General features: G+C 39.7%; 1 protein-coding gene across 1 annotated transcript in view; it reads left to right on the top strand.

Annotated features, from left to right (window-relative positions):
- Positions 1 to 210: 210 nt before the first annotated feature.
- slc3a1 (solute carrier family 3 member 1) overlaps positions 211 to 17,346 on the top strand; it is a 33,614-nt gene continuing 16,478 nt past the window's right edge. The window contains exons 1-2 of the mRNA XM_060830862.1: positions 211 to 454; positions 12,298 to 12,477. Of these exons, the coding sequence (XP_060686845.1) occupies positions 226 to 454; positions 12,298 to 12,477 (409 nt within the window). The 5' untranslated portion in view covers positions 211 to 225. The remainder of the gene's footprint in view (positions 455 to 12,297; positions 12,478 to 17,346) is intronic.

Below are 17,346 nucleotides of genomic sequence, written 5' to 3' on the forward strand. Positions count from 1 at the left end.
TTTGACACAAATCAAGCCAATCTTGAGAATATGGATCTGGAAGAGATAAAAGGTAAAACCAACCAAGCTTTTGAAGAAGATGAAAGTCAGGAAAGAAGACCTTGCAAAATCAGTGTATCTAGTGAAGGCACTAAACCAAAAGAAGAGCCTGATAATGCTGTGAATATACAAAGTGACAAAAATGACCAAGTGAGCATATGTTATGAAGTTGGACCCTATGCTGGAATGCCGAAAGAGGTCCTAATATGCTATTCAAATCAATTACGTTACAGGCTGCCCAGAGAAATTATTTTCTGGCTCATTCTGGCAGCCACGATTGTTCTGATAGCCTGCACTATCACTATCATTGCACTGTCGCCCAAGTGTCTGGACTGGTGGCAAGCCAGTCCAATCTACCAGATCTACCCACGATCCTTCAAAGATTCTGATGGGGATGGTATTGGAGACCTGAATGGTAAGCAACAATAATTCTACAAGAAAAACAGCAGATGGAATGCTCAGCTTTGGTCTCTTTATTTAAGTAAGAATGTAAATGCATCAGAAGTCATTCAGACTTTTACTAGATTGACTCCTGGAATGAGTGAATTGTTTTATGAGGAAAGGTCGAACAGACTAGACTTGTTTCCACTGGAGTGTTGAAGAGTGAGGTGGCGTGATTGAAATGTATAAGAAGCTGAAAGGTCTTGACCTGAAAGCTGGATATGAAAAGGATGTTTCGTTTTGTGAGTGATTCCAGTACTAGGAAACACTTTAAAAAATAGAAGTTCCTCTTTCAAGATGGAGATGATGGGTTTTTCTTCTCTCAGAGGGTTGTGTAACTTTGGAACTATGTCTCAGAAGGCAGTGGAAGCAGGATCTTTAAATTTTATGGCAGAGGTAGATAGATATATATTAGGTAACTGAATCAAAGATTATCAACTGTTGTCAGGAATGTGGAATTCAAAACATGAAAAATATCAGCCATGATATTATTGAATATTGTCATGGGCTGAATTGTCTACTTCTGCTCTGATTGTATGAAGAAGTGTTTGCTTCTCTCTCTCAAGGTGGTAATATGCCTGCTCCCACAATAGCGACTGAAGCAATGTCCATATTATGCATGCAAGTGTCTAGACCAGCTTGTCCTGACTGTGTCCTAAACTCAACAATTATGTTTGTGGAATGAATTCCATTCTTCCTCTTCTTATGTTCGTAATTTTCAAAAAGAAAACCTTCTAGCATTGTAATCACAACTCAAGATGCAAAAGCTTCAACAGAGTTGAGATATCAATAACAGATAATGTACTGATTAATTTTCTGTACAGCTGTTTGCCTTTAAGTACTACTCATGATGCCAATTCTGGTCTCAACCACAAAGGATTGCAGGTCAATTTCACATCACATTGGCACTCACAAATTACATTCAGGTGCTAATTGTATTGGAACACTCTAGTTGTTATTCCATTGTTGACTCCAGAGGTTACCCAGACTCCCTAAGCTGCGAATCATAGGACACTGACACCAGCATCATCATCAAAGTAAATAGCATATTCAGTCTTTCCCTGTGATTTGTGGCATCCTACTCCCCTTTTTGCATGTGGTGACTTTGAAATTTGGTATAGTTAGTAAGTTTTGACAAAATTGGAAGTGTAGTGGATAACGAATGAGATTACTTCAGATTACAACAGGATCTTAATCAGATGGGCCAATAGGCTGAGGACTGGCAGATAGAGATTAATTTAGATAAATGCGAGGTGCTACATTTTGGGAAAGCAATCTTAGCAGGACTTATACACTTCATGGTAAGGTCCTAGGGAGTGTTGCTGAACAAAGAGACCTTGGAGTGGAGGTTCATAGCTCCTTGAAAGTGGAGTCGCAGGTAGATAGGATAGTGAAGAAGATGTTTGGTTTGCTTTCCTTTATTGGTCAGAGCATTGAGTATAGGAGTTGGGAGGTCATGTTCTGGCTGTACAGGACATTGGTTAAGCCACTTTTAAAATGTTGTGTGCAATTCTGGTCTCATTCCTATCAGAAGGATGTTGTGCAACTTGAAACAGTTCAGAAAAGATTTATAAGAATGTTGCCACGGTTTGAAGGTTTGAACTCTAGGGAAGGGCTGAATAGGCTGGGGATGTTTTCCCTGGAGCATCGGAGGCTGAGAGGTGACCTTATAGAGGTTTATAAAGTCATGAGGGGTATGGATAGGATAAATAGACAAGATCTTTTCCCTGGATTGGGGGAGTCCAGAACTATAGGACATAGATTTAGGATGAGAGGGGAAATATATAAAAGAGACCTATGGGGCAACCTTTTCATGCAGAGGGTGATGTGTGTATGGAATGAGCTGCCAGAGGAAGTGGTGCAGGCTGATACAATTACAGCATTTAAGAGGCATTTGGATGAGCATATGAATAAGAAGGGTTTGGAGGGATGTGGGCCAAGTGCTGGCAAATAGGATTAGATTATGTTGGAATATCTGGTTGGCATGGAAGAGTTGAACCGAAGGGTCTGTTTCTGTACTGTACATCTCTAAGACTCTATGACTCTAGTCATGATGTTACAGTTCCTCTCATTGGCACAATTTTGTTTTGTGTCACCAATGCAAAGTTAACCATTAGAAGCCACTTAATTTAACTATTAGAAGAAACTAGAGTGAACAATGAAGACAAATGACAACAGGGGACGGTCGATGTGATGCCAAAGTTAGAAAGATAGAGCTAACCAGAAGTAATTGGGAAGGATGAGGATATGATAACAACAAGAAAAATCAATCTTGCAATAAGTGAAAATTCATAAGATGCTACTGTCTTTTTTTCCTGTATATTGTATAAACCTACCACCAGAAGGACTGACATGTCTCAAGAATAACCAATCTTTTTGTGGTAGCCTGTAGCTTGGTAGATGACTCGATGCTTTAGCTGAATTCAATGTCTGCATAACAAATAATTTGTGTTTAGCTGCAAGACTTAGAATCATAGAATCCCTGCAGTGTGGAAACAGGGTCTTCAGCCCAACAAGTCCACACTGACCCTTCAAAGATTATCTCACCCAAACCTATTCTGCTATCCTTTAATGTACATTTACCCCATTTCTAACGCATCTAACCTACACATCACAGACTATGGGCAATTTAGCATAGCCAATTCACCTAACCTGCACATCTTTAGATTGTGGGAGGAAACTGGAGCACCTGGAGGAAACTCACGCAAAAATGGGAAGAATATGCAAACACCACACAGACGGTCACCTGAGGCTGGAATTAAACCCGGGTCCATGGTGCTGTGAGGTAACAGTGCTAACCACTGAGCCACCATGCCACTTCAGGGTGTAGTAGAATTTCCAGAAGATTGGTTCTCAGATAAAATCAAGTTTAGAACAGGTTAGTGGAGTGTTTCCATATCTAATTTTCAAGATATTGTTGTTTATTATCTGATATGCTTAAATGACTTAGTCATAGAGTCATACAGTAAGGAAACAGACCTTTTGGTCCAATCAGTCCATGCCAAACATAATCCCAAACTAAACTAGTTCCACCTGCCTATGACCGGCCCATATCCCTCCAAACCTAACTATTCATGTCCTTATTTAAGTGTCTTTTAAATGTTGTAACTTTGCTTGCATCCACCACTTCCTCAGGAAGTTCATTCCACACACAAACTATGGTGGGGTTTGAGGCTTTCTGATGGAACTCTGTCCCTCAGCGAGTTCTTGCTAAATCTATAAAGTACAAAACAAAATGGCTTCCTCACCACGTGGCTTGTTCATGTTCAAAAGCCTTTCTCCAAAAAAGGGTAGTATGTTCATTACATATCCTGGGTTGTTGCTTGACACTTTATGGTGGATCTAGCCTTGTTTAGACAAGGAAAACCATCATATTAACAAAGAAAAATCAATGCGATCCACTCACCTTTTTACTTTTTTTTCTGGTTTCTTCCACAACATTATCAATATCCTGTTACAGATTCTTTAATTCTCAGAACTGTTCATGAACTTTACTACCTTCTGAAAATTTAACACTATTCTCTCCGGCCCTGTGTTAAAAAAAATGTGAGGGGTTATTTGAAGCAGTCATAGAGGTAACCTCTCTCCAAACAAGCTTCTTGCTCATTTTTTGGGAGATTATTCATCTTGAAAGACAAGGCACCAGTGGAATGATTACTTCCTCTCATAATTAATGCACATTCAATGAATCAACAGTAGTTGCACCTTTAGAGTTTCCTCATTGAGAGGAATACTTCTGATATTTAGGCCTGGATGCAGAATCATTCTATTCAATGATGTCAGTTACATTAGTCACTAGTCATAGATATGTAGTGATAGCATTATGTATTTTGTAAAGAAAGCAAATCTGACTGTGGACACGAAGGGAGGTATGTTCATTTTATTGAGATAAAATATAGAGCTAAGCATAAAAATGGGAAGGGTTCTACTCAGGTGTGGCTCAAGTTTTTCCACATGATTGTGTTCTCAACTCATTATGTATTTATGTTCTGATGAAGTTTCATAGTATAATTCTTTGGGAAGTTGAGTTCAAAAATGGAGGAATAATGTTTTTGCTTTAAGTTTAATTTGTGTTTCTACATTGAGTGAAGGGGAAGACATGGGTTTTTTTATGTTTCATTTTAGAGTTGTTCTGTGAATGATGTGGATTTTCTGGAGTATTACTTTATTTGTCATCATTTAGATGCAATCTTTAAAGCCATTGAAGTGAATAGAATCATACAATCCCTATTGTGCAGAAAGAGGCCATTCAGCCCATCAAGACAACCATCCGAGGAGCATCCCACCCAGACCTAGCCCCCTACCCTATTCCCATAAGCAGCATTTATCATGGCTAATCCACCTAGCCTGCACATTCCTGGACACTACAGACAATTTAGCATGGCTATCCACCTAACCGGAATATTTTTGGACTGTGGGAGGAAAATGGAGCTCCCAGTGGAAACCCATTTACGTATATTGAGAATGTGCAAACTCCACACAGACTGGAATCAAACTTGAATAAAGCGAGGACTGCAGATGTTGGAAATCAGAGTCGAGAATGTGTTACTGGAAAAGCATAGCAGGTCAGGCAGCATCCGAGGATGAAGGGCTATGCCTGAAACGTTGATTCTCCTGCTCCTCGGATACTGTCTGACCTGCTGTGCTTTTCCAGCAACGCACTCTTGATTGAAATCAAACTTGAGTCCCTAGTGCTGTGAGGCATAATGCTCACCACTGAGCCACTGTGCTACCCGCTGATACTTCAGTGCATCAGGAAAAAACGTGGAAGAGAGAAAGAAAGTTGGGTTGTTAGCTAATAACAAGGTGTCTAATGATATGGGGAGACAGAAATAGAACAAGTTCATTTTAAAAGGAAAGTTCATTCAGAGAAGAGAGGGAGTATAGGAACGGAGGTACTGTTTATTTAGCAGTCCTCAGAACAGTCAGGGCAGGACTAGGGAGAAATCTGAATAGCTTAAACAAAAAGGTCCAGAAACACAAGGCTGTTAAAGATATGAGTTTAAATAACACATGTTGAGAAACAAGTAAGCTAAAGTTGCAGCTTGTTTAAGGGTTACAGGAAGAAACATTAACATTAAAGAAAGAGTAATGAGTGAATACTGAAACTGGTTTTAGTTGTGCCAGCTGAGCTTTACAAGTGGAGACAGGGTTACCTTTTACTGGCTGAAGGATTATGGTGTGTGGACGGGACAAAAGAGTTGAATTTTTCTTTCTCGTATTTATAGTGAGACCATTCCAAATATTTCTTGTGTAATGTAACATGATTTCTGGTTTTTTTTTGCTTTCATGTGATAAGCTTTTACGTTCTTTGGTTAAAAGCGCATTGGTAGCCTCATCTGAAGACTTGTGCTCCTGAACCTGCCATGCCCTCAGCCAAACTGTTTCAGTACAAAATAAAAACATCAGAATGGTTTGAAAATAAATCAGAAACTGAAAATTCTAAAGTTCACCCTCTAGTAACTAGATTAGATAATGGAGGTGTTTGACAAGTTAAATGGAATATTATGCTATTTTCCAGAAAATTATTAAGGTGACTTACTAAATCTATTAAAGATTCAGAAATTGAGTTGTGTAAGTAGGTGAAAGAAAACATCTTTGACCATAAAAAATTTTCATGTAGGTTATGTGTCACTTATGAAACAACACGCACACAAAATCAATCAGGTGGAAATTAGGCAAAGTGACAAAAGAGATCAAGTTTAAAATGCACAATGATATTAAATCAAGTCACAGTAGAAACGGTCATCTATTTTAACAATGTCTAAACATGGTGGATTATATTTACATAGGAACATAAGAACATAAAGAGATTATTGTATCGAAGTTATTGCAAAGTCATCAAGTCATAGAAATGTACAGCACTGAAACAGACCTTTCGGTCCAACTCTTCCATGTCAAACAGATATCCTAAATTAATCTAGTCCCATTTGGCAGCACTTCACCCATATCTGTCTAAACGCTCCTGATTCATATACCCATCCAGATGCCTGTTAAATGTTGTAATTGTACCAGCCTCCACCACTTCATCTGTCAGCTCATTCCATACATGCACCAACCTTTGCATGAAAATGTTGCCCCTTAAACCTCTTTTAAATATTTCCACTCTCAACCTAAATCTATGCCTTCTCTAGTTCTGGACTCCCCCAGTCCAGGAAAAAGACCTTCAGATCAGGCAGCATCCGAAGAGCATGAAAATCGACATTTCGGGCAAAAGCCTTTCATCAGGAAGGGCATTCTTGATGAAGGGCTTTTGCCCAAAATGTCAATTTCCTGTTCCTCGGATGCTGCCTGACCTGCTGTGCTTTTCCAGCACCACTCTGATCTAAACTCTGGTTTCCAGCATCTGCAGTCTTCACTTCTGCCCAGGAGAAAGACCTTGCCTATTTACCTATCCATGCCCCTCATGATTTTATAAACCTCTATAAGGTCACCCCTCAGCCACTATCGCTCCAGGGAAAACAGCTCCAACCTATAGCTAAAATCCTCTTACCCTGGCAACATCCTCGTAAATCTTTTTTGAACCCTTTTATGTTTTACAACGTCATTCTCACAGGATGGAGACCAGAATTGCACACAATATTCCAAAAGTGGCCTAACCAATGTCCTGTACATCTGCAAAATAACCTCTCAACCCTGATACTCAACGCTCTGAGCAATAAAGAAAACAATACTAAATGCCTTCTTCACTATCCTATCGACCTGAGATCCCACTTTCAAGGAACTATGAATCTGTACTCCAAAATTTCTTTGTTCAGCAACACTACCCAGGATCTTATCATTAAGTATAAGTTCTGCTTTGATTTGCCTTTCCAAAATGCAGCACCTCACATTTATCTACATCTGCCACTCTTCAGCTCATTGGTCCATTTGATCAAAATCCCATTGTACTCTGAGGTAACCTTCTTTGCTGTCCACTACACCTCCAATTTTGGTATCATCTGCAAACTAACTAACTGTAACTCCTATGTTCACGTTCAAATCATTTATATAAATGACAAAATGCAGTGAACCCAGCACCAATCCTTGTATCACACCATTGACCACAGGCCTTCAGTCTGAAAAGCAACCCTCCACCATCACCCTCTACCATTGAGCCAGTTCTGTATCCAAATGGCTAGTTCTCCCTGTATTCCATGTGATCTAACATTGCTAATCAGTCTACCATGAGGAACCTTGTCAAACTCTTTACTGAAGTCCATGTAGATCAGGTCCACCGCTCTGCCTTCATCAATCCTCTCCATTACATCTTCAAAAACCTCAATCAAGTTAGTTAGACATGATTTCCCATGCACAGAGCCATGTTGACTATCCCTAATCAGTCCCTGCCTTTCCAAATACATGTAAATTCTGTCCCTTAGGATTTCCTCCAACTTGCACACCACTAACATTAAGCTCACCCATTTATAGTTCCCTGACTTTTACAGTTTTCTAGCAACTCACCTGTAACTATCGATGATCCAAATATCTCAGCAAGGGGCTCAGCAATAACTTCCCTAGCTTCCCACAGAGTTCTAGGGTACATCTAATCAGGTCCTGGGGATTTATCTACCTTTATGCATTTTAAGACACTCAACACCTTCTCCTCTGTAATATCGACATTTGTCAAGATGTCACCATCCATTTCCCCACATTCTGTATCTTCCATGTCCTTCTCCCCAGAAAACACTGATGCAAATACTTTTTTATTATCTCGCCCATCTCCTGCAGTTGCTCACGTAGGCTGCCTTGCTGTTCTTTAAGGGCTCCTATTCTCTCCAGTCCAAAGATATGCAGGTCAGGTGAATTGGTCATGCTAAATTGCCCATAATGTTTGGTTCATTAGTCAGGATAAATATAGGATAGGGGAATGGGTCTGGGATGGTTACTTTTCGGAGGGTCAATGTGGACTAGATGGGCCAAATGGCCTGTTTCCATACAGTCCAGAATCTAAAAAAACTAATCTTACCCTTTTGTCCTTAATGTATTTGTAAAAACCTTTTGGATTCTCCTTAATTCTATTTGCCAAAGCTATCGCATGGTCCCTTTTTTGCCCTTCTGATTTCTCTCTTAAATATACTCCTACTGCCTTGTACTCGTCTAAGGATTTAGTTGATCTCTGCTGTCTATACCTGACATATGCTTCCTTCTTTCTCTTGGGCAAAACCTCAATTTCTCTCATCATCCAGCATTCCCAGCACCTACCAGCCCTGCCTTTAACCCTAACAGGAATATACTGTCTCTGAACTCTTGTTATCTCATTTTCGAAGGCTTCCTATTTTCCAGCCATGCCTTTGCCTACAAACACCTGCACCCAAACAACTTTTGAAATTTCTTTCCTAATATCGTCAAAATTTGCCTTTGTCCAATTTAGAACTTTAACTTTTGGATCCTGTCACTCCTTATCCATCACTATCTTAAAACTAATAGAGATATGGTCACTGGCCCCCACTGACACCTCAGTAACTTGCCCTGCCTTATTTGCCAAGAGTAGGTCAAGTTTTGTACCTTCTTTGGTAGGTGCATCCACATTTTGAATCAGAAAAGTTTCTTGTAGACAACAAATTCCTCTCTATCTAAACCCGTAACACTGAGGCAGTCCAAGCCCATGTTTGGAAAGTTAAAATCCCTGACCTTTACCACTCTATTATTCTTACAGATAACTGAGATCGTCTTACAAATTTGTTACTCAATTTCCTGCTGACTAATAGGGTGGTCTGTAGTACAATCCCAATTAGGTGATCATCTCTTTCTTATTTCTCAGTTCCACTCAAATAACAACCCAGGACATATTCCCAGAAATATTCTCCCTAAGTACAGCTGTAAGGTTATTCCTTATTAAAAGTGCCACTCCCCCTGCTCTCTTGCCCTGCTTTCTATCCTTCACATAACAACCATATTTGTGAGGTAGTCTTGGGGGAGATGCTCCATCACCAGCCTGCATCATCTCAAAAGACCTGGAGGTTTGTCCGAAGTCCAATTCATTGCAATGTTCTTCCTCTCACAGTGCATTAGAATGTTACACAACCTCTTCTTGTGTTCCCCCAGAGAGGGCAAGTTTGGCAACTCCAGGAGAAGAAATACCAGATCCACCTTGACTTGAATTCCCAGGATTTCCTCTTCCTCTTTTTTAAAGTGCCATTGTTTTGATCTTTTCTTCCCTCTAAGATCCAAAACAATGCAACAGATCATAAAACAGTAATTACTGCGTCTGGAATTCAAGGAAATCACCTTCAACACATAAAATACCAAAGAAAATGATCAGCTGTTAGATCCACAATTTTTTTTCCCATCCTTCCTCTTGAACCCAGCATGGTAACAAAGGCAGATTCATATCTGATTCCACATTTAGAGGATGTGTTAAGAAGTTTTGACCAATACAAGGATATTGACATGTACCTTTGAACCAAAGAAACATTAGTTTTTGTAATCCTGGATGGTCTTTATCAAGTAATGAAAAATACACCAGTGACTTATCAAACATTAATCAACAAGGTCATCAAAGCCTTATTCAACTGCATTGGTGATTTGGTTATGTTCAGCCAGTCCCTGCAGGAGTATTTGCAACATTTGAACAAATTGTTTGATCAGTTACGAAAAGTTAACTTAGTTATAAACTCAGCCATAAATGAATTTGCCAAACAGAAAGTGATTTATTTGGCCACACCTTGTGACAAGTCTAAGTAGTAACAGAGAAACAGCAAGTGTTATCTTGGAGTTTTCTATACCTAAGACAAAACACGAAAATTAGTAGGAATTAAGCATAAATGAACTTTATCAAAGATTTATTCGAAATTTCAGCACTGTGGTGGTTCCTTTAAAAAGTTTGTTTTGTAAATTTGAATTAAAAAAGGAATATAAGAATGTCTCTAGCAACTTGAAAACTATACTGAGTGCTGCACCACCAAATTATGCAAAGCCATTTAAACTGGCTGTTGATGCCAACAATATCTGATTTATGCATTGTTATTATATGAGACGGGGATCAAATGCCAAGTGAATTATTTCAGGTATTTTTGCACATGCCAGTTAGTAACAGGCCAACAGAAATATTAATCTGTAGAAAAAGAGATTTTTAATTTGGTATGGTTCTATACTACTATCAAGTCAAAAACTTGAACAACTCTGAAACAGTTAAGTATACAGATCATAATTCTTACACCTTGAAATATTTAGTACTGGGATTTTGAGAGTGTTTAGAGAAAATTTAATGTGGTAAGTCTACAGATTTAAAAATCTATCACTTCACAGGGAAAGACAATGGCTGTCACTAATTTTGCTTGGTTGTTCAGATAAATGTGAGGTGTTGCTTTTGGGAAAGCAAATCTTAGCAGGACTTATACACCTAATGGTAAGATCCTAGGGAGTGTTGCTGAATAAAGAGACCTTGGAGTGCAGGTTCATAACTACTTGAAAGTGGAATCTCAGGTGGATAGGATAGTGAAGAAGGCATTTGGTATGCTACAGGGAGAGGCTGAACAGGTTGGGGCTGTGTTCCCTGGAGCGTCGGAGGCTGAAGGGTGACCTTATAGAGGTTTACAAAATTATGAGGGGCATGGATAGGATAAATGGACAAAGTCTTTTCCCTGGGGTGGGGGAGTCCAGAACTTGAGGGCATAGGTTTAGGGTGAGAGGGGAAAGATATAAAAGAGACCTAAGGGGCAAGTTTTTCACGCAGAGGGCGGTACGTGTATTGGAATGAGTTGTCAGAGGAAGTGGTGGAGGCTGGTACTATTGAAACATTTAAGAGGCATTTGGATGGGTATATGAATAGGAGAGGTTTGGAGGGATATGAGCCGGGTGCTGGCAGGTGAGACTGGATTGGGTTGGGTTAGCTGGTCGGCATGGACAGGTTGCACCGAAGGGTATGTTTCCATGCTGCGCATCTCTATGACTCTATGTTTGGATGCTGTGTATACAAATTATTTCTGTTTATGAATACAGGCAGTCCATATGAAACAATACATCACAGCAGGCAAAATGTTGACCATACTCAACCAGCCTGTGCTTGCAAAATTCAAAACACAGTATCCAACATTGGATGTGATTTCGTGATTGGACAGTATTTGCTAAATAATCCTGAATGTGTGAAGACTTAGACTATATACCAACTTATATTTGGCTACTAGATTTGCATTGCAGTGCATTTGTGCTTGATGAAAGCTATAGAAGTTAATTCAGAGGACCCCAAAGACAGAAAGAATGTTTCAACTCCATAGAATAGGTGTCGAGTATCCCTTATTTCATTTTTCAGTGTTATGCCTTGATTAATTGAAAGATTAATACCTGGTTTAAAATTTAAATACAGCTTGACAGTTAGCTGATGCTGGAGGAAACATTGTTACTGTTGTGTCACCATGTCTGACCAGACAGAGGGGCTGCTATCATTAGAGAGAAGTGACTGGTGGTGATTTAACCTGAGGACCACCAGACCTCAGGTGAGGGAAGAGGGTGAGAAGGAGAGTCCTTCATGGTAACCTCACACCAGTGATGGGAATTGAACCCATGCTGCTGGCATCATACTACCCTACAATCCAGCCAACTGAGCTAAACCAATTACCAGTTAGCTGTCAGTTACTTTCTAACTGGTGCATTATCCTTGGCAATGCCTTTACCAATCAGAGTCCAATTACGACCAATCAACATTCTCCTCCCATACAGTAAACAAAATATTGCTTTCTTTTTATATCGGTAGTTCTTGCAATCTGTGCTGATGAACACAATACAAAATGCTTTGACAAATATGTCTTTTTTCCACAAATAATTACATTTTTTGGGAGTTTTAATCTTGATTCTTGAAAGAAACATATTAAAATATATTTTATCTGTTCCCACCAGGCATTACAGAAAACCTAGATTACTTTGTTTATTTAAACATCAAAGCTATCTGGTTAAGTCCTGTGTACAAGTCTCCAATGAAAGATTTTGGATATGATGTGGAAAATTTTGAAGAAATCGATCCAACCTTTGGAACTATGGAGGAGTTTGACAACCTCTTAGAAGCTGTCCATGACAGAGGTGGGAGCACATTGAAATAGTTGAGATTTACTTTTCAGTTGCTATTATATTGCAATACCGAAATTAAAACTCACACATCACCCGGTTATAGTCCAATAGGTTTATTTGGAAATACAAGCTTTCAAATAGAACCGGTTTGACTCAAGATTGGAATACAGACTCACTCTAACCTCACATCTTTAATGCATTGTCTGAGCTGAGATGTCACCCTTTTTTCATAGGACCTTAAATTATCTCGAGAATGTGACTTGAAAGAAGTCCTGGGATTTACGCATTAATGAATTGAACCTGTAGGCCAATCTAAAAGATGAAAGGCTTAACAGCAATCTAGGTTTGTTTAATATATCACATCAGTTGTATGATACTGGAATCTTTTGCTATAAAGTCTGTGTCTATGATCCTACCCCACTAGCTATCTGATGAAGGAGCAGTGCTCTGAAAGCTTGTACTTCAAATAAACCTGTTGGATTATAACCTGGTATTTTGAGATTTTTAACTTGGTCCACTTTAGTCCAACACCAGCATCTCCACATCATTGCAATACCTGTTTGACTAGCTTCTATAGATTGCAAAACACAAAAGAGAAGACTCCTATCGGCTGGCTGTAAATTGTTCTCCACCTACCAGAGAGAGTATTGGTCATATCTGTCCCTATGGGATTACATGTGGAGTTCATTCCTTGACATAACTTTTTAATGTTTTGAAAGTATGGATTGGTATGTTTGCTTTTTTCAAAATGTTAAAGGAATAATCTATTTAAAAAGACCAATGGGCCAGCTGAACTATTAATATTAAATGCTCTATAGCAGCCATTAGTGCCTTAAATCTCCTAATCCTAAAATTTCAACTTGGTAGCCCTACCTGGGGTTGCAAACTCCATTTCGAGAAGCTATGGCCAATTACGTAGAAAGATAATCTATTTGCCGAGGTGGTGGATTTTGGTATAGGTATTAATGAATACTTTATACCTGTTATCATGCAAGAGGGAGATGATATAAACATTACAGCAATGAAGGAGGATTGTGAAATACAGTATTAGATCAAATTAACATTGTGAGAAAGGAATTATTAAAGGGTTTACCATCTTTGAAAGTGGATGAATCCCAGGCTTACTTGAAATCTTTCTGAGTTTGTTAAGGGAAAACTAAATGAAGTGCATAAAATTATGAAGGGTAGATGAAGGACTGAGTTTAATGGAGGGGCTAGTGCACTGCTCGCACTCTAAAAAAGAATTGGCTACCAGCTGATATACTGATAAGAAGCAGGGCAACACTGCAGTCATGACTCAGGGTGGGTTAACTAAGTTATTGCAGAATGTGATTTCTCAGCTGTGGAAGTCTCACCTTCTTGTGCTGTTAACTAGTCTTACGAACTGACAACTCCAATGGGGTCAGCAACACCAAGCATCAACATTGAAAGAACTACAAGCAAGTCCAGGATGAAGGAGATTGGGAGATTTTAAAATTCAGAAAAGAGGAAAAAGTGGGAAGGGGGAGTATTTCTTCTATGGGGGCGGGGGTGGAGGGGAGATGGTGCGGAGAGGAAAGGGGGAATGTGTCCCTGATGTGCACAGGGAACTCTCCAAAGATAGTAGCCCTGTTCATTCCCATTTTTTAAAAAGAAATGGGCTGCCACTCCTTCCCAAGGTATCTGTGTTATAATTTGGTAGGGCAGTACTGGGGTCAGTTAAGCTCAGTTAACCCGTAAATATTTAGTTAAATATAGATGACCTGCCAGTTTGGTGTCTGCCATTCTATCCCAGATTATAGAGATTGATTGGGAAGGGATGGAATGTTTGGACTGGGTATCTCTGCCTTATTTTATGATCACCCTGTGCTGAAAATACACTTGGCAAGAGCACATAAAATCTAGTACTGAATCAACCAAATAGCTCTATTCTGTTTGCTTGAGGAGTTCATAACCCTAGATTTAGGGTATAAAGAGAAATATTTGGGGGAATTTGAAGGGGAATTTTTTTTCACATGGAAGCTGGTGGGAACTGAAACTCACAGCCAAAAATAACGTGGTAGATTCAGAGACTGTTATAACATTTTAAAATGTCTTGGATATGTGCTTGAAGTACTGTCACCGACAAGGCTACAGGCTGAGCTGGAAAGTGGGATTGGACTGAATAGCATGAATACACTGGGCCAAAATGCCTCCTTGTGTGCTATAATATTGTGAATGTATGAAGTCAATGGAAATAAAAATCAGGAGAGATATAAAATTAACTTCCAACTACCTATCATACAAAGTCAAGATGGGAAGCAAATCCATAACGCATGAGTCAAAAAGTGTGGTGCACAGCCGGTCAGGCATTTTCCGAGGAGCAGGACAATCGATGTTTGAGCATAAGCTCTTCATCAGAAATGAGGCTTGTGGCCAAGGGGGCTGAGAGACATGTGGGAGGGTTGTGGGGCTGAGTGGAAGGTAGCTGAGAATGTGAGTAGATGAAGTTGGGGTTGAAGGTGATAGGTCAGAGAGGAGAGTGGAGCGGATAGGTGGGAAGGAAAATGGACAGGTAGGGCAAGTCAAGAGGCCAGTGCCATTTGGAAGGTTGGATCTGGGATAAAGCGAGTGTAGAGGAAATGAGAAAACTGGTGAAATTGACATTGATCACATGTGACTAGAGGTTTCCAAGGCAGAAGATGAGATGTTCTTACTCCAAGTGTCAGGTGGTTAGGATTTGGTGCTGGAGGACGCCCAGGTCTTGCATGTCCTTGGCAGAGTGGGAGCGGGTGTTAAAGTATTTGGCCACAAGACAGTGAGGTTGTTTCGTGCATGTGTCCAAATACAGGTAAATCTCGGATGCATATGGAATGATCCTTTGGGGTCATGGACAGAGGTAAAGGGGGAGGTGTAGGTGTAGGTTTTGCAATACTTGCGATGGCAGGGGAAGGTGCCAGGAGTGCTGGGTAGGTTGGTGGTGGGGCCTGTTTGTAGGTGGTGGAAATGGTGGAGGATAATGCGATGTATCCAGAGGTTGGTGGGGTGAAAGGTGAGGACCAGGGGGTTCTGTCATTGTTGTGATTGGGGGGGTGGGTTTCAAGGGCAGAAATGTGGGAAGTGGATGAGATGCACTGGAGGGCATCATTGACCATGTGGGACGGGGAATTGCGGGCTTTGAAGAAGGAGGCCATTTGGGATGTTCTGAGGTGGAATTAGTCCTCCTGGGAGCAGATGCAGTGGAGGCGGAGGTGTTGATAATAAGGGATCACCAGCATCTGCAGTATTTGGCCAATAGGATCAGATGAAATAATGTTTGAGGATACTTTTGTGAAGTATAAGTGGCAATGAGTAGTAGTGCTTATTGGTCTGTTTGTATGTTGTGCATTTTATGTAATAATATAAATTTTTAAAAACATTTGAGAAAGTGTTCTGTAGAGCAAGTTCAATCTTGCTATATTGGACATGCAAAGTCAGACATTCACTTGCTATATACAAGAAGATAAATGTTTTAAAAACTGAGTCCAAGTCAATACTTGTAACAAAAGCTTTATTTCAGATATTGTCCATCTTTGACAAGGTCCCTCAATGCAGGTTGATTTGAAAGGTGTATCACATGGGATCCATACCAAGCTGATAAGATGGATACAGAACCAGCTTAATCCTCGGTGACAGAGAGAAGCGATGGAACGGTGTTTTTATGACCAGAGAGGTGTGACCAGTGATGTTCCACAAGGATCAGTGCTGGGACCTCAGTTCCTTGTAATATGAATAAATAATTTGGAGGAAATTGTAGATGGCCTGATTAGTAAATTTGTGCATCATACAAAGATTGTGGGAGTTGCAGATAGTGAGGAGGATTGCCAATGGATGCAGCAGGATATAGATAGGCTGGGATTTTGGGTGGTAAAATGACAGATGGAGTTTAATCCCGATAAATGTGAGGTGATGCATTTTGGAAGATGTAATGCAGGACAGATGTACAAAGCAAATGGCAGAACCCTGAGTAGCATCAACAACAGAGGGATCTAGTCGTACTAGTCCGCAGCTCTCTGAAAGTGGCAACACAGTGGATAAGGTGGTCAAGAAGGTATTTAGTATACTTGCCTTTATCAATTAGGACATGGACTATAAAAAAATGGCAAGGCATGTTGCATCTGTATACATTTTAGTGAGGCCACTTTTGAAATATTGTGTACATTTCTATTTGCCATACTACCAGAATGACATGGCTGTTTTGGAAAGGGTACAGAAATGTTTTCCCAAGATGTTGCCTGATTTAAAGGATATTAGATATGAGGAGAAAGTGGACAAACTTGATTTGTTTTCACTTGACCGTCAAAGGTTGAGGAGCATTCTGATAGAAGTAAACAAAATAATGAGAGGCATGGATAGAATAAATATTTAAAGTCTTTTTCTCAGGCTGGAGACATCAATTAATAGGGGCCATAGGTTTAAGGTAAAAGGTGAACATTTAAAGGAGATGTGAGAAGTATTTTAACACAGAGTGTGGTAAGGGACTACCAGAGGATGGGGTGAGGTGGAAACAATGACCATGTTTAAGAGGCATCTTGACTGATATATGAATAGGTAGGGACTAGAAAAATACAGACCACACAGAGGCAAATGGTTTTAAGTTTAGAAGGCATTATGTGTCAGCGTGGTTTTACTAGGCTGAAGAGCCAGTTTATGGGCTGTACTGTTCTTTATTCTTAGCAACCTGGAGACTGCCTGTATATGCACCCATTAATGAAACGTTTATAATTGAAGTTAGAAATGCTTTGCCCCTCCAATTTAATTATTATGTAATTTTATCCAAAACATAAAAGCAAATTGATATATATTAATTAAACATTAAGATACAGTTTCACATATTCACTTACTCACAGTCATTTGTAATTTCCTATATTACGTTGTTGTTTT

This window comes from Hemiscyllium ocellatum, chromosome 10, assembly GCF_020745735.1.
Source record: "Hemiscyllium ocellatum isolate sHemOce1 chromosome 10, sHemOce1.pat.X.cur, whole genome shotgun sequence".
NCBI classification, from domain to species: domain Eukaryota; kingdom Metazoa; phylum Chordata; class Chondrichthyes; order Orectolobiformes; family Hemiscylliidae; genus Hemiscyllium; species Hemiscyllium ocellatum.